This window comes from Malus domestica, chromosome 02 (genome assembly GCF_042453785.1).
Source record: "Malus domestica chromosome 02, GDT2T_hap1".
Classification (NCBI taxonomy): domain Eukaryota; kingdom Viridiplantae; phylum Streptophyta; class Magnoliopsida; order Rosales; family Rosaceae; genus Malus; species Malus domestica.
In genome coordinates, this window is record NC_091662.1 from 31,041,294 (window position 1) to 31,067,523 (window position 26,230).

Consider the following 26,230-nt stretch of genomic DNA (forward strand, 5'->3'; position numbering starts at 1 on the left):
AAAGTTTCGTACAATATGTATCACATCAAAACGGTAGATTAAATAAACACTTAAGAGTTAATGTTATACTTCCATTAAGTATAAAATAAGATTTATACACTAGTGTGAATAATTTAAATTGAAGATCGAATTCATTCATTTCATTCTTATCAACAATTAAATTTTAATCTACGGTTTATGGGATTATAGTGTTAAATTTTGGACTTGACATCTTCACAAAAGTTGTAGATCTTATCATTACGAGCATATATATATATATTATATATTTTTCACTTCTACATTAATTAAAAAAACTTAATACAATAATAACAATAGGATTTAATCTAAGTGACCGTGTGTTTTGGAGGGCTGGCAAAATTTTGGCATGGCGCCTTTTATTTTCAGCTTTTCATTTCCAAAATTTTGACATGGCGCCTTTTATATTCAGCTTTTCATTTCCAAAATTTTGACATGGCGCCCCAAAACTTGACTCTCTTCAAAGAGAGCGCCATTTGGCTCTCTCCTCTGCAAACCCGAGCCCAATTCCACCTTTTCGACTCTCAGTGCATAAATACGAGAACCAAACCCTAGCCGCCTTCATCACTTCCACAATTCCTAGGCTAGCGCGAATTGCAGAGCCCAGGTCCTCTTTTTTTCAGTCATGCAAGGATAGAGCAGATCATGCATCTCTGATTCCGGAATCTCCACCACCATGGTAAATCTCTGATACCCAACCCACTCTCCCGTCTCTGAATCGAATCATTCGCTGTTAGTTTCTGTCTCCAAAATCTCACTACCTTTTATGGCTTTTTCAGGCTGACGTTGAGAACAAGCGGCGGCTGAAGTCTCAAAGAAGAGAACATTCAATAAGTTCAACTTCAAGGGCGTCGGTTTGCTCTTCTCGACATGTCCACTGATGAGCTCATCAAGCTCTTCCTTGCCATAGCTCACAGAAGGTAATAAACACATGTCTCGATTCAATTTCTTGGATTGATTTTTGTTGGATTTGTGAATTGGGTTTGAATTGGATTGGATTGTGTGTTGTCTAAAGATTGGATCTAAGCATGTGTGCTGTGGTGGGTGTGCTGGTGCTGTCGTGACTAAAAGAAGTAGAAAAGAAGGAAAAACATAATGAAATTTGGCTTCTGTTGCAAGGATCTAAGCATGTGTGCTGTGGTGAGTTTGTTTTGGCGTATTAAAATTTTCATCCATTATGATTATCTTATTTGTCTATTGGTAGCATCCTTGTATATCATGGTGATTTTGACTGGGGTAGATGTCTCCTTGTAATGATATTCTGCTTTGGATCAATGTTTAGGTGGAATGCAGTTTCAGCTGGCGTTATGCATTCTGGGGAGAGGCATTTGTGATGAAACTATGCAGTGTTTGCAGCTTACCATTTATCCCTTGAAACTTCCTTCCTTGCTGATGAGGGTGCTACTCTGCCCAAGACGACTATGAGACGCATCGGTATATTTTTTTTTATTATTAATATATTTTCTGTCGGTTTTATCCGACAAGAATGATTTTATTTATTCCTTATTATTATAATTTTTGTCGGTTGTAACTAGGCCTGGCAAACGGGTCGTGTCTGTCGTGTTCGTGTCGTTTTCGTGTAACACCTGTTATCTTAACGGGTCGTGTCGTGTCACACCTGTTATCTTAACGGGTCCTTAACAGGTCGGGTCACTTTACCCAACGGGTAAAGTGACCCGACCCGTTATGACCCATTATGACCCGTTAAGAAAAATATATTTTTTTCTTAAATTTGCACATACCACACATTACCACATAAATATTACTTCAAAACATTAAAACATATTTGTCATTTAAGTACTACATCTACACTCGAAAATAAGAGCCTAATAAAAAAACATCCATACACTAGTCTATTACAAAATATTAAATGTGCAAGGATATGCAAAATGAAAGAGTTTTTGTTTTCAAGGTTGTGAAGCCTTTCTCAAAAGTTTAAACCTTGTCAATAGAACTCAAAGTTTGAATGTTATTTCTTTTACAAAATCCTCAATTTTCATCGATCATCATGGGGAAATTGTATTGGAACTTTGGCTTGATCTATTGCCTTCAAGAGTTCTGTTGATGATGTTTTCGGTAAGGTTTTCTACGTCAGAACTCTATTCCGCATAAACTAAGTATAGAAAAACCAAACATTAAAAACCATTCAAATTATACAAACAAGATTGACGGTTGGATCATTGAAATTAGTTTCATAGAATTTGTATCTCATCCAAACCATAGATACTTAGACTTTATTTATACTTTCATTAAGTATAACATAAGATTTTGTGGTATCCACTTGTGTAAATATTTTAAATTGACGATCGAATTCATTCATTGTATTCGTATAGGGTCAACAAGTGTGGTTGTAAAAAATCATCAAAATCGGAGTTAAAAAAACCGTTAAATCGTGATTTTTTGTTTTATAACCGTCGAAAAGTTTTGTCTCATTACTTGATCTCTGAATGTTTGTTTTTTGTGATTTTTGGCGTATGCGATCTCGAAGCATATACAAACAAGTTTGACGGTTGGATCGTTGAAATTAGTTTCATAGAATTCGTATCCCATCAAAACGATAGATTCACTAACACTTACAGTTTATTTATACTTTCATTAAGTAAAACATAAGATTTTGTGGTATCCACTTGTGTAAATATTTTAAATTGACAATCGAATTCATTCATTGTATTCGTATAGGGTCAACAAGTGTAGTTGTAAAAAATTATCAAAATCGAAGTTAAAATAACCGTTAAATCGTGATTTTTGTTTTATAACCGTCGCAAAGTTTTGTCTCATTACTTGATCTCTGAATGTTTGTTTTTTGTGATTTTTGGCGTATGCGATCTCAAAGCATATACAAACAAGTTTGACGGTTTGATCGTTGAAATTAGTTTCATAGAATTTGTATCCCATCAAAACGATAGATTCACTAACACTTAGAGTTTATTTATACTTTCATTAAGTATAAAATAAGATTTTGTGGTATCCACTTGTGTAAATATTTTAAATTGACGATCGAATTCATTCATTGTATTCGTATAGGGTCAACAAGTTTAGTTGTAAAAAATTATCAAAATCGGAGTTAAAATAACCGTTAAATCGTGATTTTTTGTTTTATAACCGTTAAAATTTTTTGTCTCATTACTTGATCTCTGAATGTTTGTTTTTTGTGATTTTTGGCATATGCGATCTCAAAACATATACAAACAAGATTGACGGTTAGATCATTGAAATTAGTTTCATAGAATTCCTATCTCATCCAAACGATAGATACTTAGAGTTTATTTATACTTTCATTAAGTATAACATAAGATTTTGTGGTATTCACTTGTGTAAATATTTTAAATTGACGATCGAATTCATTCATTGTATTCGTATAGGGTCAACAAGTGTAGTTGTAAAAAATCATCAAAATCGAAGTTAAAATAACCGTTAAATCGTGATTTTTTGTTTTATAACCGTCGAAACGTTTTGTCTCATTACTTGATCTCTGAATGTTTGTTTTTTGTGATTTTTTGCGTATGCGATCTCGAAGCATATACAAACAAGTTTGACGGTTGGATCGTTGAAATTAGTTTCATAGAATTTGTATCCCATCAAAACGATAGATTCACTAACACTTAGAGTTTATTTATACTTTCATTAAGTATAACATAAGATTTTGTGGTATCCACTTATGTAAATATTTTAAATTGACGATCGAATGTATTCATTGTATTCGTATAGGGTCAACAAGTGTACTTGTAAAAAATCATCAAAATCGAAGTTAAAATAACCGTTAAATCGTGATTTTTTGTTTTATAACCGTCGAAAAGTTTTGTCTCATTACTTGATCTCTGAATGTTTATTTTTTTGTGATTTTTGGCATATGCGATCTCGAAGCATATACAAACAAGATTGACGGTTGGATTGTTGAAATTAGTTTCATAGAATTCGTATCCCATCAAAACGATAGATTCACTAACACTTAGAGTTTATTTATACTTTCATTAAGTATAACATAAGATTTTGTGGTATCCACTTGTGTAAATATTTTAAATTGATGATCGAATTCATTCATTGTATTCGTATAGGGTCAACAAGTGTAGTTGTAAAAAATTATCAAAATCGAAGTTAAAATAACCGTTAAATCGTGATTTTTTGTTTTATAACCGTCGAAAAGTTTTGTCTCATTACTTGATCTCTGAATGTTTGTTTTTTGTGATTTTTGGCGTATGCGATCTCGAAGCATATACAAACAAGATTGATGGTTGGATCGTTGAAATTAGTTTCATAGAATTCGTATTCCATCAAAACGATAGATTCACTAACACTTAGAGTTTATTTATACTTTCATTAAGTATAACATAAGATTTTGTGGTATCCACATGTGTAAATATTTTAAATTGACGATCGAATTCATTCATTGTATTCGTATAGAGTCAAAAAGTGTACTTGTAAAAAATCATCAAAATCGAAGTTAAAATAACCGTTAAATCGTGATTTTTTGTTTTATCACCGTCAAAATGTTTTGCCTCATTACTTGATCTCTGAATGTTTGTTTTTTGTGATTTTTGGCATATGCGATCTCGAAGCATATACAAACAAGTTTGACGGTTTGATCGTTGAAATTAGTTTCGTGTATCCCATCAAGTTCAATGGTGTGTGTATATATATATATTTATTATGTAGATTTAAATCTATTTATTTTGTACTTATAATTATTATAGTTTTTTTAGGGGTATAAAATTTAATTTAAAATTTAATATATATATATATATATATATAGTTATTATAGTTAATATTTTGGGGGTATAATTATTATAGTATATATAATTATTATAGTTAATTTAATATATATATATATATATATATAATTATAGTTTTAAACTTTTTAGGGGTATAAAATTGTTAAATTATTATATATAATTATTATAGTATTTTTTAGGGTTATAAAATTATTAAATTAATATTCTGCTTATCGTGTATCGTGTTACCCACGTGTATACCCGACCCAACCCGTTATCTTAACAGGTGCTTATCGGGTTACCCGATAATACCCGATTCGTTATCGTGTCGACTCAAACACCTGTTAATTTTGAGTCGTGTCGTGTCGGGTTATCGGGTCGTGTCAGTAATTGCCAGGCCTAGTTGTAACCGACTAAACTTGTGTGGGTTTAGTCTTTTCTGTTGGTTTTAGCCGACACAGAATACTCTAATTTATTGTTTATTGACATATTATCCGTTGGTTATATTCGACACAATTTCTGTCGGTTTAGAGTATTTTCTGTCGGAAAATTCATTTCCTGACGCAGGCAATTCTGTCGCTTATTATATCCATCACTGCACCCATTTTCTGTCGGATTTTGCTTAATTTTCGACAGTGTTATACATTTCGTGTCGGTTTTTAAACCGACACTAATGAGGACTTTTGTAGTAGTGAAATGATCAAATGAATGGATCCTGTTGAGTATAAAAATAAAACACTAGGATGTTGGCTTATCTTTGATATCTCCCATAAGCACCATTGAGTTCGCATTGATTTTGATTCAAAACTTTACTTTCCTACAAAATTCAAATTTTGTATTCTTAAGGTAATGATTCGGTGAATAATAGATATACAAATATATATATATATATATATATATATATTATACTATAATATTATATATAAATTATATTATTTACTAATCGGGTTGGATTTGGTTATGGATGCGGTTTGCGGACCTCTATAACTATATCCAAAATCATAACCAAACAATATAAACGGTTTTTCCCCATATCCAGAATATACCTAAACTTCCATACTCAAATCCATTCCATTCGGGCGGTTATCCACTGTTATCGGGTTTAACGGTTAGAATTGCAATCCCTACTTCGAAGCACATATCTGATGCCAAGAAACGATAGCAATCTTCTTGGAGGTCACATCACCAGACCATATAAAGTTGCGAGCACATCGTGAAAGAGACCTCAACAAGGAAGGTCACCGATAAACAGAAAAACTATGCAGAAGCATACTCTGAAAAACTGATTGAATGAGTTGAATTCTTCTTACCATAGATAAAAGTTTCCCCTTCCAACCTATTAACTTAGCTTTAGCTTTATCTGCCAAGGCTTGAAGATTACACCTCTTAGGCTTGCCACAAAAGATTGGAACTCCTAAATAGACATATGGTACTTTGCCTTCTTTGAATCCCAAGTAACTCTCAACCACAACTTTACGGTGCCTTGAAGTAGAGCCCAAGTAGAAAGTACCTTTTGCCTTATTGATAAATTGACCAGAGGCCTTACTATATATATTGAAAAAACCTTGCAAATTACACAGTGTGGCACCATCACTTATACAGAAAATGAATAAGTCATCTACATAGAGAACATGAGAATGAGAGATGCAACCTCTTAGGGCAAAAATTGGCTTAGTAAGCCCATCAAGTTGGAGATGACTCAGACCCCTTGATAGAGCCTCCTCAGCTAGACAGATAAGTAACGGAGAGAGAGGATCCCCTTGGCGCACTCCTCGAGAACAAGAGAAAAAGCCATGCAGGGAACCATTAATTAAGATGGACAATTTAGCAAATCTTAAGATAGTAGAAACATAGTCCATAAAACAAGCGGAAAACCCAAAGTTAGTAAGCACCCGAAATAGAAAAGACCAATCTAAAGTATCAAAAGCCTTAGCTATATGAACTTTAACTCCCATGTTAACACCACGAGATTTTTTGTCAAGCACATTGAAACATTCTGAAACAAGGCTAATACAATCTGTGATACGTTGCCCAGGTATGAAAGCAGCTTGTTGAGGAGAAATAATGCGTTGAACAACATGAGAAAGACGAACTGCCAAAATTTTGGGAATAATCTTGAAAAGAAAATTTGCCAAAGCAATAGGTCTAAATTGGGTAATGGAAATAATATCTTCCACCTTTAGCATCAGAACCAAGAAATTACTGTTGGCATTAGGGTATAACCAATTCAATTGAAAGAATTGCTTCACAAATTATATAACATCAAAGCTAACAATATCCCAACAATGGTGATAGAAAAAACCTGGAAAACCATATGGCTTGGGCGTACTATAAGCACTTAAAGAGAAAATTGCCTCCTTATTTTCCTCATCAATAGGTAATGCAGATAAAAGATCATTTTCAGAATCAGTGACCATTGGCTGAATGACCTCACAAACCTCATCAATACCTGAAGGAGTGAAAGAAGAACCGAACAAAGTTTGATAGAAATTAACAATATGGTTCTTAATTGCTTGCAGATTAGTAAGAAGATTATCTCCATCAAGAATGCAAATGATGCGAGAGTTGGAGGATTTAATACAAGAATAGGCATGAAAGAAATAAGAATTTCTATCCCCTTTAGTCAACCACTTAACATGAGCTCTATCTTTCCAAAAGGCCTCATGCATTTTAAAAGACTCCATTATTATAGTTTTGGCGACAATCTCCTCTTTGAAAAGATCATTATTGATACCCTCAGTTGAGATTCTCTATTGAATCATAGAGAGTTTATGCCGAGCATCAACCACTTTATTATGGACATCACCAAAACTGAAATGTTCCATTGGCGCAAACAGATTTTTAAAGCTTTCAATTTTTGCAGAATGATAAACATAGGACAACCATAGACAACTGTATTCCTCCAACACTGAGTTATAGTTTCTCAAAAAGATGAATGTTGAACCCACATTGATTGAAAACGGAAAGGACGATGACCATTACTCAAAACTCTTGAACCAGAAAAGATAAGAAGGTTATGATCTGAGACTACCTTTGGCAACATTATGTATTTAGAGTGTGGCCAAGAATCAAACCAACTTATATCACATAAAGAACGATCTAACCTTCTTTCTGTGCGACCGCGAAACTTCCAACCATTAGACCATGTAAAAGCTGCCCCAGAAGTGTTCAAGTGAGTAAAGTTACAAGAGTCAGACATGTTACTAAACTCAACGCAGGAAGTTTGAGAGGGTTTGCCTCATTTCGTCTGCTCGTGGGCACCCAGGATAGCATTGAAATCGCCAATAACCATCCATGGAACTTGTGTTTGTGAGCGTAGAGTAATCAAGTCAGCCCATAGGTCTCTTATTTTGATAGATGAAGTGCTTGCATAAACAAAGGTGAACTGACTTGGGATATGATCAAAAGTACATCAAATAGTAACCTATTGATCAGATATAGAAATAACTAAATGGTATGCACAAGTCAAAGATGTTAGTAACCAAAGATTGGGAGCAAGAGTTCCTCTAGAATTAAAAGTAAAAGTAATGCCACAGATATTCCAAAAGAGAATCTTCATTTATAACGAGCTGGTATTCCACGGACTTTACTCGGATAGGGTTTATTAGAGGTACTCAGATAGGGTTTATTAGAGGGCTGGTTAAACTTGGCAACCTGCTTTTGTTGTTTTTTTTACTGTTAGATAACGCAGGAGTAAAACCATCCTTATCACAACCATTTATGTGATTAACTATATCGATGACATCCTTAGGTAATGTCACAACATGTTCAATCCCAGGAAGAATGCTAGAGTCGTCATGAAGATCATGCGGGCCAAAATTGTTTGGGACATCAGTGTTGCCCAAATGCTGACCATAAGAATGACCATTCTGATAAGGTGATCCATCTGCTGATAACGATCTGGTCATAAAATTGCTAATATGAGATATCCCAGGGGATTGGATACCATGTTCTTGATTTTCAGAATTAACCATAACTTGGGCAATGGTCTCTAAGGCCTCATCAACCACATGTTCAAGAACTTGGTTTATGAGAGTATGGGCATTATCGAGAGTTAGTATGACATTATTATCATTACTAGAGACAATTGGCATTGTACCAAGTGGAGACTGAAGAATGGGCTCGTCATTACCATCAACCATTGCCTCATTACCTTCAGTATTGATGGCAGGTAACAATTGATCAACCTGTTGAAGAGGTTCAGAAGCATGTGACCCACATAAAACATTAACTGGTATTGACAAATTCTTTTTGGGACGATCTTCCATGTGCAGTTGACTCTGAGAGTGATGTTTGATTTTGTTGTCCCCCATGTTACCACCTTTCCGCGTCCAGCTACGAGAATGACCTCTCGGCATCTGTTTAAGTTATTTGCAAATATTAACCAAATGCCCTATCAAACCACAGTGACTACATTTAGGCGGTAAATTTTCATAAACCACCTCAACTGGGAAGCCATGACTTTCTCTTTCAACCATAAGGGATGTAGGTAAATCATCTGCAAGATTGACATCAACTAATATACGTGCATAATAACCATATTGCATTTCCCTTGTACCTATATCTAGGTGCAAGGGAGTGCTAACCCCTCTTTCAATTTCCATCAGGTGTTTAGAATGCCAATATTCCTGACTCAAACCAAAAATTTTAATCAATACCTGAGCATGAGTTTGAGGGAAAACGTCACCTGGTTGAAAATCTGGCTTCCATTTTGATAACCTGAATAAACCAGTAGCAAGAGTACACGTACCGCCACCCCATACCCATCGCATATCATTTTCCTTATTGAAATGGATATCAAAATAACCTTTACCAATAGGAACAAGGTTCCATGGTGTAGTAGGGTGCCATGCATCTTCTAAACAAGATTTTAGAGCACTAGTCTTCATTGGCGTATAATCCTTATTGAGGAGCAAACGTCCAAGGAGATTATTTTGAAACAACTTCAACTATTCTTGGTATAGATCCTCGTTAATTTTGACATATGTTTTGTCACCATGCATAACTAGAGTCGGAAGTTGGCTGAGATGAACATCTTCAATTGGGGTGGAAACCACAGAAGCAAAAGTCTTTGCTTTTAGAATTGGTTGAATAGGGGACTTATTAGAAGTCAGCATAACCGTTTCTGCAAGAAAGCCCTATGGATAAACACTATTTGTGCCCATGATAATTCAATTTTGAATTGTCAACACCATAAAGCAAATTGATGCCTTTTGATATCAAGTAACAGTCTTGTGGTTGAACAAAGAAAATCCTTGGGCACCCAGAAAATACAGAATTTCAGATTCTCTGGGGCAATTCGATGAACAGGTACAAGGCACAACAACCAAGCAAGCCAACTATGGTACCTGCGAATAGCTTGGGGCGCCAGTATCAAAAAGTAGGTGAACTAGTGCGACAAAGCACTAGCTGATGTCGTTGGTTTGGATCAGATCAGTCGAAGGTTGGACATGGATTTTCCGCTGAGCTATGGTGACCCTAATGCTACCGAAAAAGTATTTTCATAAACAAAACAAACTTAATTCATACGAATAATAAAAAAAAAAGTTAAATGCACATGAGAATTGGGTTAGAAAAAAACTGGTCGATGCAAATATTTGACATATATTCTTTAAGACAAGTGACATTCTAATATAATGACCACGTCTTCGTAATGGTAGCACTCTAAATCATAAGGCTCATATGGATTCAATGAGGTACTGTCTAATATTAGTGCACTGGGCTCGTTTGATTTCTATGATTAACTTGAATTAGACTGTCCATTAGATTCAATGAATTAGAAATATGGATTTCAACTTAACATATTTTATTCAAAATGAAGGTAGAAGATGGATAAGCTATGAAAAAAATTATCCCTCCTAATCGTGCCATTTTTGTGGGAATTTGGAAGGATCAGTTTCCTTCATGATTTCTCCACTATGTAAGTTGGAATCTATATTTTCATTCAACATTCATTGAATTTATGAAAAACTAATGAAAAAAGCTTGAAAACTTTAAGTTTTAATCAAAAGGACAAAAAGGTGTTGTAAGTGAATAGTACCATGAGTGATTTTTTAGAGTAAAAATGTCATTTTTTTGTTAAAGTGAACGTTACCAGGAGTGTTTCGTTAAAACTCCCTTGAATTTATTGAGTTAATCAAAGCCAAGCTAACCCTAAACATCAAAGGAGTTTATGGTTATGTGAATATTGAAAGTGATTTATGACTACAAAGGACTCCATGTTAGAAATAGACAAAAGTTAGAGAGATAACATTTGCTAGAGACAGGAGTGAAGCGGGTGTAATGTATCACACTGTTTATTTTTGCAACTATAACACTAAAGGATTGCAGGTAAAGAAGGGAAGGAAAGGATATTAATATTATTGCTTTCACTTCTTTTATGTTATGTTGTGTGTTGTGATCATACACGGAATACTCCTTATATAAAGCCATATCCGTGAAGAATCATAAAAGTGAAATAAGTGCATTTTGAAAAGCATCATACATCAACAACAATGCTACTATTCTTAAGTCTTCCTCACTTTTCATCTTTGGCTAAAACATGTGGCCATTCATTCTCACAACTTTTACAACACTCCCCCCTTATATGCCCACATATCAACATCAATTGCCTCGTTAAACCTTGCCCGAAAAAACCCAATGGGAAAAAACCGTAGCAAAGGAAAAAGAGTACAACTTTGCTTGGATTATTGATATAGTGTTAAATATGTTTATGTTGCCTTGTTAAAACCTTGATAGGAAAAATCCAGTGGGAAAAATCCTAGTTAAAGGAAAAAGAGTAAAACAGGCATGTATCATGGATGCTATCCCTGATATGTATCTCCCTCTGATTCTGCATTCTTCAAATTTAACTGGTTGGTGAGTCGACGTAATCTAATACCATGTACTAGCTTCTGAAACATGCACTTTGGTAGATTTGATGAATAGGTCTACCAAATTTTCATTGGAACGAATTTGTTTGACTTCAATAACTTTAGTCTTTTGAAGCTCATGTGCATTGAAATTGAGATATGTGTTTAGTCTTATCCCTCTTGATGAATCCTTCATTCATTTGGGCAACACACGCTGCATTATCTTCATGAATAACAGTTGGAGTGTTTGTCTTTGAAGGTATACCACATGAATTCCAGATGTGATGGATCATTGATCTTAACCAAGAACATTCACAACTTGCTTCATGTAAAGCAAGTATTTCTGAGTGATTGGAAGATGTAGCAACTAATGTTTGCTTTGTTGAGCGCCATAAGATCGATGTATCTCCATTAGTGAACACATATCCAGTTTGTGAGCGGGCTTTATGTGGATCGGAGTGAAAACCAACATTTGCATATCCAACAAGGCTCTAGTCATTTGTGGATTCTCGGAGTAGAAGATACCCGTGTCTGTTGTCCCACAAAGGTATCGTAAAACATCTTTGACTCCCTTCCAATGATGAATTCTTGGAGCTAGTAAAGATATACCTTGCTAACAAGTTGACCGAAAAAGTTATATCTGGTCTAATACATTGTGCTAAATACAATAAAGTACCTATGGCACTCAGATATGGTACTTTTAGACCAAGGACCATTTCATCATCTTCTTTTGGATGAAATGGATCTTTCTTAATGTCCAGAGAACGAACGACCATTGGCGTGCTTTTGTCCATTCCAAATTGCTTTAGGATTTTTTTCAATATAAGCTGATTAATGGACCAAAATTCCATGAGCACAATGCTCGATTTACAGGCCAAGACAATATTTTGTTTTCCCAAGGTCTTTCATTTCAAATTTTCTTTCTAGATATTCAGCACTTTTATTGAGTTCTTCAGGCGTTCCAACTGAATTCATATCATCGACATATACTGAAACTATAGCAAATCTATAATTTGATTTCTTAATGAACACATAAGGGCAAATTACATTGTTGGTATATCCTTCTTTGATCAAATACTCACTGAGACGATTATACCACATTCTTTCAGATTGTTTCAGCCCATATGATGATCACCTTAATTTAATTGAGAGCATGCATCGTGGTTTGTTAGTTGTTTTAGGTTACTTAAGTCATTCTAGGACCTTCATATATATGTTAGTATCTCATTCTCCATATAGATATGCGGTGATGACATCCATAAGTCACATGTCAAGTTTTTTTGAACCACCAAACTTATTAAGTAACGAAACGTAATTGTGTCAAGTATAAGAGAGTATGTCTCCTTATAATCAATTCCAGGTCGTTGTGAAAAACCTTGTGCAACGAGTTGTACTTTATATCTTGCAATCTCATTTTTCTTATTGTGCTTTCTTGTGAATACCCATTTGTAACCCATAGGGTTTACTCCAGGAGAGGTCTGGACTTCAAGTTCAAAAACACTTCATCTTTCCAAGAAATTTAATTTTGTCTAGATTGCATCTTTTCACTTAGGCCAATCTTGAATATGTTTGCATTCATCAACAAAGCGGAGCTCAATATCATCGTGTAATATTATTTCAGTGGCTACTGCGAATGCGAACATGTCGTCCATGATTATTTCATTTTGATCCCACAATTCATTATTACATGCATAATTTATGGAGATTTCTTTGCTTTCATGTACTTATGTCTCTTCAGGGACATGTGTCTTATTAAGGACATTTTTTTTTAAGTATAGAAATGTGAATTGTGGATTCGTCATTTATTAACTTTTCCAGAATGATTTCATTTGATTTAGTTATGCCCTCATTTTCTTCTTTCGAGGGGCTGAATTTTTTAAACATAGGGGTCTACCACGCTTCAGGCATTCAACGAATGAATAATTCGTTGCCACTTTATTTTGTCCAACAGGGACATCAATTCTTGCAATCGCATTTGTAGCTGGTATATGTGATTTTATCATTTTCGTAGCATTATTAAATGAATCTGCATTTGATTAGCAATACTTTAAAGATGAACGATCATTTTCACTTCATTTTCACATTAAGTGATTTGTAGAGTAAAATGAGATAAGGTGGGTACAACCCATGTCAGTTCTTTCCGTTCTTTTGGAACGGTTTTTTCTCCCCCTAACGGTGGGAAAACTGTCTCATCGAAGTGAATCTGCAAAACGAGATATAACCTGTCAAAGGTTCAAAATATCTAATGATAGATGGTGAGTCAAAACCCACAGAAATTCCCAGTGTGTGTTGAGGTCCTATTTTAGTGCGTTGTGGTGATGCAATATGCACATAAACAGCACAACCAAAAACTCGTAAATGTGAAATATTTGGTTAATGTCCAAACACGAGTTAAACGGAGGAGTATTGATGGTTGGCTATAGGTCTTAATCGAACCAATGATGCATCATGTGAGATGGCATGTTCCCATGCAAAAAACTGGCAATTTTGTTTTCATGAGCAGGGTGCAAGCTATTAATTGAAGCCCTTTGATAAATGCTTTTGCTAAACCATTTTGAGTATGGAAATGAGGAACATGGTGTTCTACATCAATGCCTAGTGTCATGTAGTAATCATCAAAGGTTTGAGACGTAAATTCACCAGCGTTATCAAGTCGAGTTGACCTAATATGGTAAATCTAGGAACTATGCTCGTAAGAAGTCTCACAAAAGCTACATTTCGAGTAAACAAGAGGCAAACATGTGACCATCGGGTAGATGCTTCAACCAAAACCGTAAAATATCAAAATGGTCCACAAGGTGGTTGAATAGGCCAACAAATATCCCCTTGAATTCTTTGCAAAATTGATGGGGATTCAACATCAATCTTTAATTGTGATGCTCTAATAATTACCAACTTCCCTTGAGAACAAGTCTTGCAAGGGTTTATCATTTGATATAGCAATGTGTATGCTCAATAATGGATGTCCATTAGAGTTGGTAATGATTATACACATCATGATGGATCCTGCGTGATCCAGACGGTCGTGCCAAAGCATGTAAATTTTTGGATCAATGAACTTTTGGTTCATGACAATATGTGCTTCAATTGTCTTTGTGTATGTATAATACAATCCACTCGATAAACCACACAACTTCTCCAATGTTCTCTTTTGGATATCATTGGAGGTAATGCATAAATTTTCCACATTTTCTGCACTTTTCGTTTCGATATGGTATCCATTTAAACATATGTCTTTAAAACTCAAATAATTTTGAGTAGATCGAGTAGCGTACAACACATTTTGTACGAACACTATTGTTCCATTTGGTAACATGATCTGGGCTTTTCCTGAGCCTTCAATTACATATGATTGGCCTGATATTGTTGTTACATTTACTTTTGTAAGTATCAAGCTTGAGAAATATTTTCGATCTTGAAGTATTGTATGCATGGTTGCGCTGTCTGCAAGACAAATATCTCCACCATTGCTTTTGTTTTGAGAATAACTATAGTTTTTATCCATGCACTCTGAGTAAGGGAATTATACTTAAAAACAATATGTTCATAACAAGGGAAATTGAAATGCCACTTTTATTGAATTGAAATGCCACTTTTATTGAATTAAAATGTGAGCTTTAAACTACAAGTTCATATAATAAGAGCACATTAAACATAAAAATGATTCAATAGGATCAATATACTTCATTCCCTCTTTCAATAATGAAGTTTGAAACATCCAGGTGTGTTGTGTTCAATTGCCCTGATAAATCAAACACTAGATCAGGTATATCTATTGGTTTAGCCCGGTCGATGAAATTGGTTTCGACACTCTTCTCCTTGAAGGAGGCTTGTTAAAGGTCCACTAGATGTTTTGGGGTACGAGGAATGCGCCTATTGCTTATTGCCACCATACCTATGGCAGGCGCCTTCAGGATTTCTAGGAGTGTTATTCATATGAGCTTTCTCCTTGTGACGATTTACATTTTTGAAGGTCGGGCCTAGATTATACCTTAGACCTTAGTTGTAAAACTGGACACCATGATTCTTGCCTTTCTCATTCCACCGACCTCGCTTGTGGCCACGTCCTCATTTGTAATTATTACCACGAGAGGATACGGTGTTCACTTCGAGGGAAACAACATTCACTTATGGGAATGATGCTGATCCAGTAGGTTGGGATTGATTATTTTTCATCAGGAGCTCATTGTTTTGTTCATCCATAAGGAGCACCGATATCAGTTGGTTGTACTCAGTAAAGCCTTGCTCTCTATACTGCTGCTGCAAGAGCACGTTGGAGGCATGAAAGGTGTTGAAAGTCTTTTCCAGCATATCTTCCTCAGTGATATTCTCCCCACAAAGTTTCATATGGGAGCTGATTCTGAACATTGCAGAGTTATACTCAGCAACCTTCTTGAAATCCTGGATTCTCAAGTGTGTCCACTCATCCACTCATAACGAGCTCTTATGAGAATCACCATTTTCTGGTGATTGTATATATTTCTCAATGCTTTCCAGAGGGCTAATAAATCTTCAACTGTTAGGTAATCGCTCTTCAATCCTTCATCAAGGTGGCGATGGATAAAGATCATGGCCTTCGCTCGATCTTGAGAGGATGCATTGTTTACCTCCTTGATGGTGTCTCCAAGGTTTCCTACCTCTAGGTGGATCTTGGCATCCATTACCCAAATTAGGTAGTTTTTCCCAGTAATATCAAGGGCAACAAAATCAAGCTTTGCCAAGTTTGCCATTTTCTTTTTTCTAATAGAAAAATAAAATGTGTAAGAACTTGTAATAATATGTATTCTGGAGGAACATAATGTTAAAACTTCTAGTTCTTACAAATTTTCCATTTTGATATTCAGGTCAAAATGATAAGCACTCGAAACTTTAGGCTTGAGATTTACATAATTAATGAGGAAGGCGATTGTACCACACCACTCTCATTGAAACAATATAGCGTAGGATGAGCGATTATGCCGCACCACTCAAGCAATAGGAAAATTTAAATATGCAGTGTAGGGTGGGCGATTATACAGCATCACCTAAAATTGCAGAAAAATTAAATCTGCAGTTCAAGATGGGTTATTGTACTGCACCATCTAAAATCGCAGTAAAATCAACATAAATAAACACTGAGTTACTAATCAGTAGCTACACCAAACAAGAAATAAAAAATATAAGTAATTGTTATATTGAGAACTAGGAGAATGCTCAGTGCTAGCAATTCTTGGCCAAGGTACATCAAGCAAGTGAGGCAGAGGAGGAAGAAGAATAGTAAAATCCTTGGAGGAAGCATTTTTCGGTGAAGAGAAATGAGAAATGGTTAGGGTTAGAAAGTCGTGTTGATAACGTGTTATAAATAGGCAAAAGTTAGAGAGATAACATTTGCTACAGACAAGAGCGAAGCGGGTGAAATGTATCACATTGTTTATTTTCGTAACTATAACAAAAAAAGATTGTTGGTAAAGAAAGGAAGGAAACGATATTCATATTATTGCTTTCACTTATTTTCTGTTATGTTATGTGTTGTGATCATACATGAAATGCTCCTTATATAAAGCCATATCCGTGAAGAATCATAAAAGTGAAATGAGTGCATTTTGAAAAACATCATACAAAAACAACAATGCTACTATTCTTAAGTCTTCATGAGGCCATCTCCAACCGAAGGCTGGCCAGATGGCTCGTTTTAGCCATCTAGCTCTCTAGGATATTAATATTTTAATGAACAATACATGGCTATATTTACCTCCATCTCTAACCGGGGGCCAAAGGGCCATAAGGCTCATTTAGCCCTGTCACAAAAAACTATCTCTAACTGATGGTCAAAAGGCCATAGGGCCAAACATAATTTATTATTTAAAAACTACAACTTAAATTCAAATCCAACGGATAAGTGACATTAGCATGACATCAGCTAGCCGTTGGATTTGAATTTTTTTTTGCTATAAATAGGGTGGATATTGGGCTATAATTCACACAACTTTGAATTCAATCTATTTCAATTCAATCTCTTTCAACTCAAGTTTGCAATGAATTCCAACTTTGGATCCTCTTCGAATTCCAACTGGGGGTCCTCATCCAATTCCAAATTGGAAGAAAATGGGCACAAATGAGACGAGAAAATGAGGTGTCTGATGAAAAAGTTCAAGTAAGACGCAACAAACAAAACAGAGCAGTAGCCATGGCTGAGGCCATGGTGTGTCAACCAACTGAGGAACAACCTCAATAGGGTGGCTTTGTTGCTGGTTGCTCTTACAAACCACAAAACAAAGCGATGACGCATGTCAATCTGATGAACAACTACTTCAACCCCAACTCGATGTACACAGAAGAGGATTTCAGATGTTGCTTCCGGATGAGGCATCATGTCTTCAAGTGTTTACTTCGTGATGTCCAGCAGGTCAATCTATACTTTCGACAGAAGCGGGATACAACAAACCATCCTAGTTTCTCACCTCATCAGAAGGTTATATTGCACTCCGAATGATGGCCTATGGCTTTCTAGTTGATTCGATATATGAAACCCATGATATGTCTGAGTCTACATGCCTTAATACTCTTGAACAATTTTGTGACACAATTATTCAGGTTTACAAAGACGAGTACCTTTGCGAGCTAAATCAAGAAGATCTGAATCGGCTTCTTCGCAAAGCTAAAGACCGTGGGTTTCCAGGCATGATAGGGTCATTAAACTGCATGCATTGGGATTGGAAGAATTGTCCCACTGGATGGTAAGGAGGCTTTAGCAGAAGGTCGAGAAAGCCAACTGTTGTGTTAGAGGCGGTTGCCTCATATGACACATGGATTTGGCATGCTTTCTTTGGAGTCCCTGGATCCCAAAATGACATTACAGTTCTTGGGCGTTCACCCCTCTTCAATTGCTTGACGGAAGGTAAAGCACCTCAACTTGACTACTACATCAACGACCGTCAATACAATATGGGGTATTACTTGGCAAATGGCATCTACCCAAAGTGGGCGACACTTGTCCATGCAATTCCAAACCCTAGGAATGATGCGGAAAAATTGTTTACCTTACACCAAAAGGCATACCGGAAAGACGTTGAGAGAGCTTTCGATAATCTATAAGCACGGTGGAAGATCATCCGCGAACCGGCAATAGGGTGGAGTAGAGAAAATTTGGACTCCATCATGATGTCTTGCATCATATTACACAATATGATAGTGGAGGATGAGCGAGATGGGTATATTGATGGAGAGTCCAATGACGACTAAAAAGATCCAAATAGGTTAAGAATGGCTCGTGCAAAAATATATGATGGGCCTAATTTGCCTTTCAATTCAAGAACTAGTAGTATCCATGGAAGAAAATGCTAATAATATCGACGAAATATCGCCGATATTATCGGTTTTTTGCGGTAACGATATTTTAATAGGTATCCAATTAGTTTTCGTCAAAATATCTCGATATTATCGATAATATCGCGATATTATCGAAACAATCTCGTCAGAAAGGCAGCCGAGGCTGCGTCGTCGCACTACCCAGATCTATTGCAGACTTAGACCTAAGATCTGCGCCTCAACGACGTCGATTCCCCCGCCGTTGTCGAAGTCGCGGCGAAAGAGCTCGTGGAACGGATGGCAGTTGTAGATCCGGAACCCGTGGTCTGTCCCCACGGCGAAGCAGGCGTGGTCTTGGTTGAAGCAGACGTGGAACAGAGACGGAGGCGAGCGCGGCGCCGGCGGGGCGGGCTCCGGGGGGGGGAGGAGGAGAATGGGTGGTTGTTGTGGAGGTTGAGGTTGGGGTTTGGGGATGATTGGGGGTCGTGGTGGTCGTCGCTAGAGTCAACGACAGAGGTGGGGTTATTGTCGGTGGGATCGGTGAGGAAGGCGGAGGCGGAGATGAAAGAGTGCGAAGAGAGAGAGAGTGAATGAGTGAGAGCAGAGATGAGAGAGTGCGAAGGCAGAGGTGGAGATGAAAGAGTGCAAAGAGAGAGAGAGAGTGAGTGAGAGCAGAGATGAGAGAGTGCAAAGGCAGAGGCGGAGATGAAAGAGTGCGAAGGCAGATGCGGAGATGAAAGAGTGCGAAGAGAGAGAGAGTGTGAGTGAGAGTAGAGATGAGAGAGTGTGAATAATATGCGGTGGTTGTGCAAGTTGAGGGCTCAAAAAATTGGGTAATGTGAGATAGCAGATGTTGACGTTTTTGGATAGTTTAAAAATTGAAAACCATGGACTTTGAGATGGTTTTAATCATGAAAACCACCCAAGGTGGATGGGTGATGGGAAATAGCAAGGTGAGGTGGACGGTTTATAAAGTGGAATATATATATATATATATATATATCTTATATAAATTATAAATTATTGTTTTCGATTACAATTTTACATAATTTAAGAGCATCTTCAATATAAATTTTAAATAAAATCCCCACAACCATATTATTCTTAAATAAATAAAAAAAAGGGTAATAAGTCACTCATGCATCTTACCATGCAATGTATAAAATGTAAAATATTATACTAATTCATTATATATAAATGATTATAGTGTGTTTAAACTTCTTTTATTAATTACTACATATTTTCTACACTCACAATGTTTGCCAGTTCGCTATATAATCAACTTAAATAAGTTAAATCCATCATGCAATGCATTTCCTTCCAATTTTTTGTGATAAACTAATAGATAATTGACTAAATAAACATCTTGCAAAGTTTCAATAAAAATTTCCAAGTTTTTCTTACAATTTCCATGGTTTCCATATTATTTTTATCGATATCGATAATATCCTGATATTTCCATCGATATTTCCGTGTTTTTGGATTACCGATATTTCCGATATCATCGATATTTAATACCTTGGTAGTATCTATATAAATGAGTATATGAGGCGCTATAGAATGATACGTTCTCGTGCCACAAACAAGTACCTACAACATGATCTTGTTGCACATCTTTGGGCCAAAAGAAGCATGGAGTAGGCGTTTAAGTTTTATGTTGTTAAATATTTTTAAAAATGTTGTTTAAGTTTCATGTTGTTAAATGTTTTTTTATATTGTATAATTTTTATGTTGGTTAATGTTATTTATTGTTGTTTCATATTATTTAATGTTGTTTCATGTTACTTAATTTAATTTAATGTTGTATAATGGCTTAAAAAGTTATAGAAAAAAAATAGAATTTAAAAAAAAAATATGAAACAAATTTTGTAAAATAGAAGTTATAGGAAAAAAAATAGAATTTAAAAAAAATACGAAACAAATTTTGTAAAATAGAAGTTATAGGACAAAAATATGAAACAAATTTTGTGAAATAGAAGTTATAGGGAAAAATGGAATTTAAAAAAAATATGAAACAAATTTTGTAAAATAGAAGTTATAGGAAAAAAAATAGAATTTAAAAAAAAAATATGAAACAAATTTTGTGAAATAGAAGTTATAGGCAAAAATGGAATTTAAAAAAAATATATGAAACAAATTTTGTAAAATAGAAGTTATAGGCAAAAATGGAATTTAAAAAAAAATATGAAACAAATTTTGTAAAATAGAATTTATAGGAAGTTATAGAAAAAAAAATAGAATTTAAAAATAGAAGTTATAGGAAAAATTTTGTAAATAAATAAAACAGTGCAAAAAAAATATTTAAAAATAACCGCTAGCTGATGTTAGCTAGTTGTTATATTAAAAAGTTTCCCTACTATTCGTGTCGGTTATAACCGACACTATTGCTCTTAATCTTGTTGGTTATATTCGATAGGAAATCAGACAATTTTAAGCAAAAATAAAAGCCAGCCCAGGCTGGCTGGTTGGTTGCATGCGGCCAGCCCTTTGGATTCTGTGGGGCCCACGAGCCCCTCTGGCCTAGTCCTCGGTTGGAGACGGTTTTCGAGCTATTTTCGGCCTTCTGTCCCTTTGGACCCTTCAGTTGAAGATGATCTTATTTTTCATCTTTAGCTAAAACATGTGGGCATTCATTCTTACAACTTTTACAACACTCCACTATTTATAAAAGTTGAGATGCGTTTTTGAAAAACATGTGACTATTCATGAAAGGAAAATTTTATTTGAACCCACATAACTTCTTCCTACACCCAACTTACCCTCTACACCCATATTATTTTTAATGAAAGAATTAATATCTCTTTAAACCCAATTTTATACCTAAATTACCCTCACAAACCCAATTCAAAATGTGAATTTATCTTTACACCCATTTAAAAAATAAAATTCCAATTGAATAATTTGGTGATCGATGTCCAAATTGAAAGAGAGATAAAATTCCAATCGAAGATTCAAAATGTGAACGAGACAGTGAATAATGGAATAATTTGGAGTCTGAGCCTCTGATGTGGCTTTTTTCAAAGAGCTTTAGACTTGAACTCAACCAAACGCCTGTATTCGGTGAACCCAGAGTGACCACTGTCATGCCAGTTGTTGAACTCAACCACACGCCTGTATTTGCTGAATCTGCAAGAATTGCTGCCATGCCAGTCATCGAAACAGAAGGTAAGGATAATCAAATTCAACCTCAGGCTCCAAGCTTGAACGAGACAGTTAATAAAACTCCAAATTCAATCCTCTGTTCCAATATGAATCTTCCATATACTTTCTTGATATCCATGTCCTCGTGATTGTATTTGCATAAGCATAAAGTACATGCTTTCATATGTCTATACTTAAAACACCACAAAAAATAAACTAATTATAACTTTTCTTTCTATGGAGATATTGTGATATGTGGCAGTTAGGCAGGAATGCTAGGGGTATCGACGAAGCTGCCATAGGTATAGAGAATGGTGATGGACAATTTGTGTGGCCCATAAAGGTTGAGGATGAGCTTGCCAAGCTCTACAGTGGAGATGATGTGTTATACTTAGAGGTGACTTATCGTTAGGAACACCCACCTCCTTCTCAAGCTGGGAAACCACCTCTTTTGCGTTGAAATATTCAATCAAAAAAAGAGTCTTAAGTCCAAGGTGAGGCTTCGCCACCACCTACACAACAAACCCAAACCCCCCACCTTCTCAACTTTTAGTGTTGATGATTGTAAATTGAAACTCAAAAACTCATCTTCTCAACTTCATAAAAAATAGAAATCAAACGAAAAAAAAAAAAAAAGCATTTCAACGTAGGATCAACGTAGGGTTTTAGCCAACGTAGGATAAACATTACATGATGGTAAGTTTAATTTGGGTGTGGGTTTATTGATAAATTTCATTTTGATATTAATTTCACCTTGTACTTAATGGTAATCATGCAATAAGGTAAAAAAGACAATTCACATTTAAAGTTTAAGTTGGGTGTAGAAAGAGGTTATATGAGTTCAAATAAAATTTCCCTTCGTGAAAAGACAAAAAATACAACCGTTCATTTGAATTTCAAGTTTGGACATACAAATCTATCCCACCAAAAGAAAGCTTCTAATATTATAATACTAATATTAAAATTAGGCAGGCTGGTTTTACCTCCCATGAAAGTGCAAGGACGAACGCCACTTATACTAGTTGTGTGAGTACAAGCTTGTCATGGAGAAGATGCACCACACCATATGCAGAAGAATCGCGAGGAAGAGGGACCAAATTGAAGCAGACCAAAAAGAAGGGGCAGCTCATTCCGCTCGTGATTGATGATTTGTTGTTAATTGTTCAGTATTGTGTCTGGGGGTGCTAATGTTTCAATGAATGTGCTAGCAGAGTTGGAGGGTGGAGGAAAAGAAGGGGTTTTGCAAGGTTAAGGTTCTACAACAATTGGGTGGCATTGTTAGTGTAGCGTCAATATTTGTTCAATATTATTAATATGACGTCAATATTTAGTAGATATTGTTGATACGGTGTTTATATTTGGTGCAACGATCCGTAATTTTCTGCAAAGTAACTGGTCTGATGATCTCTTTAACCTTTATTAACTTTTGAAAAACAATACCAGTGATGTGCATGGCCTACACATCCTCCAGTTACGGGTACCTAATTCCCTATTTTTTATCCCTTGTTTCGACTTTTTTCCTTTCCACCATCTTCACAATGAGAACAATTTGTGTGGCACTAGTACAGTACCGCATTAATGTTTCATATGACATAATATAAGCAACATATCCTCTTATAACGTCCTATGTCAATAATATAAGGACATGTTGAGAAAAACAAACACATATTATTGTTGATATAGAACACCTCCATAACAGTACTTGGGTCATACAAGTCATACTCAACAAGAAATAAAAGAAACATTAATTAATGGGATTAAGAAGAAGAACATTGCAATTGCAATTCCATGCATATGGATAATTGGATATGGTCCCATCACACCGCAAGTCATGCCTTTGATGCTACAATTCTCATCATATACAATCATCAAGGCCCCTGCATGCAGCTTACAAAATGCTTATTTTCTTCGCTGGGGACACTAATTCAATCTTCCCCTAGCTTTGGAATTCGGAAATCAATGAGCAAACCAAAGCTTCAACTCTCCTTCTTGTTCAGCATCTTCATTGTCTTTCTATGCTTCTTTCAGGGGAAGTCATCACCTCTTGAGCTAGAAGATGACTCTTTGCTTGATGGAGAAGATGATGCTGTGAACATGGTTCAGAGCCACCAAAGTTCAAGGAGGACATGTGAGCTTTCTGCCGGAAAATGGGTTTACGATCAATCGTACCCTCTCTATGACTCAACTTGTCCGTATCTTAGCACTGCAGTGACTTGTCAAAAGAATGGAAGGCCGGATTCGGACTATGAAAAATGGAGGTGGAAGCCAAACAGCTGCTCCATTCCAAGGTACAACTCTAACCAAAACTTAACTAAATAATCTATTTTGGGCTTAGCCAAATTTGCTAGAGCAGTGCGCTTCCTTCCCTGCATCTAAGTTTGAATTTCCCTTCTAGTAATTTAAAATCATTTAGTGTAATGTATTTCTTGTTTTGATAGTTATTTCTTTGTTTTCTTGTTTCAATGAAGGTTTGATGCATTGAAATTTCTTGGAAAAATGAGAAGGAAAAGAATAATGCTGGTTGGTGATTCTATAATGAGGAATCAGTGGGAGTCCCTAGTGTGCTTAGTACAAGGAGTTGTTCCCACTGGAAGAAAGAGCGTGACCTACAATGGCCCCTCTATGGCATTCCATGCAATGGTACAATTATTTTTATTAAAATTGTGGGGGTCGTTTGATTACTATTTCGTTTTCAGTTATCAATTTTCAGTTTTTAGCTTTCATTTATTCTGAAAACTGAAAACTTGTCTGGTAACTAAAATCGAACAAAGAAATTTGCTTTACCTTGTATTGAGGGAAAGCCTCAAGATTTGATCCTTGTTCTTAAATCTTACATTAACATAAATGGTAAATTTAATTCACACACAGGATTTTGAGACATCAATTGAGTTTTCATGGGCTCCACTCCTAGTAGAGTTGAACAAAGGAGCTGACAAAAAGAGAATTTTACATTTGGACTTGATAGAAGAGAATGCAAAGTACTGGAGAGGAGTTGATGTTCTTGTGTTTGATTCTGCTCACTGGTGGACTCACTCTGACAAATCGAGTTCGTAAGAGAAAATTCGCATTCATCGAGTCACCTTTCCTCATTTCTTTTGCTTAGAAGTGGTAGCATTGTGGATGTTCGTAATTATGATCTTAATTGAAGAGTTTTTCTAATCTATTGCAGGTGGGATTACTACATGGAAGGACAGTCTCTGTATACAAACATGAATCCAATGGTTGCATACCAAAAAGGACTCACTACATGGGCTAAATGGATTGATTTGAACCTAGATCCTCGAAAAACCCGAGTGATTTTTCGAAGCATGTCACCTAGGCACAACAGGTACGTACTATGAGATCTCTGATGGAGTTATGATCCAAATATAATTCACAGAATTCTTCAGTATATACATGAATGTGTTCTATTCGCTTTTCGGCAGACAAAATGGTTGGAGATGCTATAATCAGAAGCAGCCTCTGGCTTATTTCAGTCACCAACATGTTCCTGAGCCATTGATAGTGCTGCAAACTGTATTGAGAAATATGAGATTTCCAGTATATCTTCAGGACATAACAACAATGTCGGCATTTCGAAGAGACGGGCACCCTTCTGTGTACAGAAGGGCCATGGGGCAAGAAGAGAGGCAGCACCCTGCAGGCTTATCCTCTGACTGCAGCCATTGGTGCCTTCCTGGGGTGCCTGATAGTTGGAATGAGATGTTGAGTGCCTTGCTTTAAGTATGAGTCAATTAACTGTGTTAATTAAAATTTTACGTCAAGTGTGAGAGTAAACTCTTCTTTTCTGCAGACTAAAGTTTGTAATGCGAATTATGATGTTGTGGTGAGGTGGTTGTATGTGAGATGGTGATCACTCATCATATAATGCTTGGTAGCAAAGTCTCTTTGCACTCATATCTTTGTTTCTTCTGTTCTTTATTCGACCAATATTCAAATATAATCTAAGCTAAAGGGAGGAGGGAACAAACTTGGGTTGAGAGAGCACTTGCTGATCTAGCTAACTTGGCTACGCTCATGTCTACATCTATATTTTTAGTAGTCTAGATATTTAGTTATACATTACTAATGAAAGAACATGCTTAGCTATAAAGATTTCTTTAGTTACAGCAATCAAAATATGACTCTTAGTGGGAGAGGTTGAAGAACCAAAGTTTTCAATTCAAAAAGCAAGAGATGTGATCTTCACTTTTGTAGCCATGACCTTCTTGTAATAATGATGTCATG

The 26,230-nt window shown here is 35.8% G+C and overlaps 2 protein-coding genes and 1 long non-coding RNA gene across 3 annotated transcripts; 2 read left to right on the forward strand and 1 right to left on the reverse strand.

Annotated features, from left to right (window-relative positions):
• The first annotated feature begins 552 nt into the window (after nucleotides 1–552).
• LOC114823783 (uncharacterized) lies at nucleotides 553–1,448 on the forward strand. The gene is made up of 4 exons (XR_003771731.2): nucleotides 553–694; nucleotides 795–935; nucleotides 1,031–1,155; nucleotides 1,298–1,448. It is a non-coding gene; the product is annotated as an uncharacterized lncRNA (long non-coding RNA).
• Nucleotides 1,449–15,703: 14,255 nt separating this feature from the next.
• Nucleotides 15,704–16,305, reverse strand: LOC114823712 (uncharacterized). The gene is made up of 2 exons (XM_029099130.2): nucleotides 16,033–16,305; nucleotides 15,704–15,976 (listed from the first exon to the last, which is right to left on the reverse strand). The coding sequence occupies exons 1-2, from the start codon at nucleotides 16,303–16,305 to the stop codon at nucleotides 15,704–15,706; spliced, it is 546 nt and encodes a 181-aa protein (XP_028954963.2).
• Nucleotides 16,306–23,805: 7,500 nt separating this feature from the next.
• On the forward strand, nucleotides 23,806–25,900 carry LOC103408703 (protein trichome birefringence-like 36). Its single transcript, XM_029094738.2, has 5 exons — nucleotides 23,806–24,291; nucleotides 24,472–24,643; nucleotides 24,872–25,053; nucleotides 25,173–25,331; nucleotides 25,429–25,900. The coding sequence occupies exons 1-5, from the start codon at nucleotides 23,885–23,887 to the stop codon at nucleotides 25,724–25,726; spliced, it is 1,218 nt and encodes a 405-aa protein (XP_028950571.1). The 5' UTR covers nucleotides 23,806–23,884; the 3' UTR covers nucleotides 25,727–25,900.
• Nucleotides 25,901–26,230: the final 330 nt, after the last annotated feature.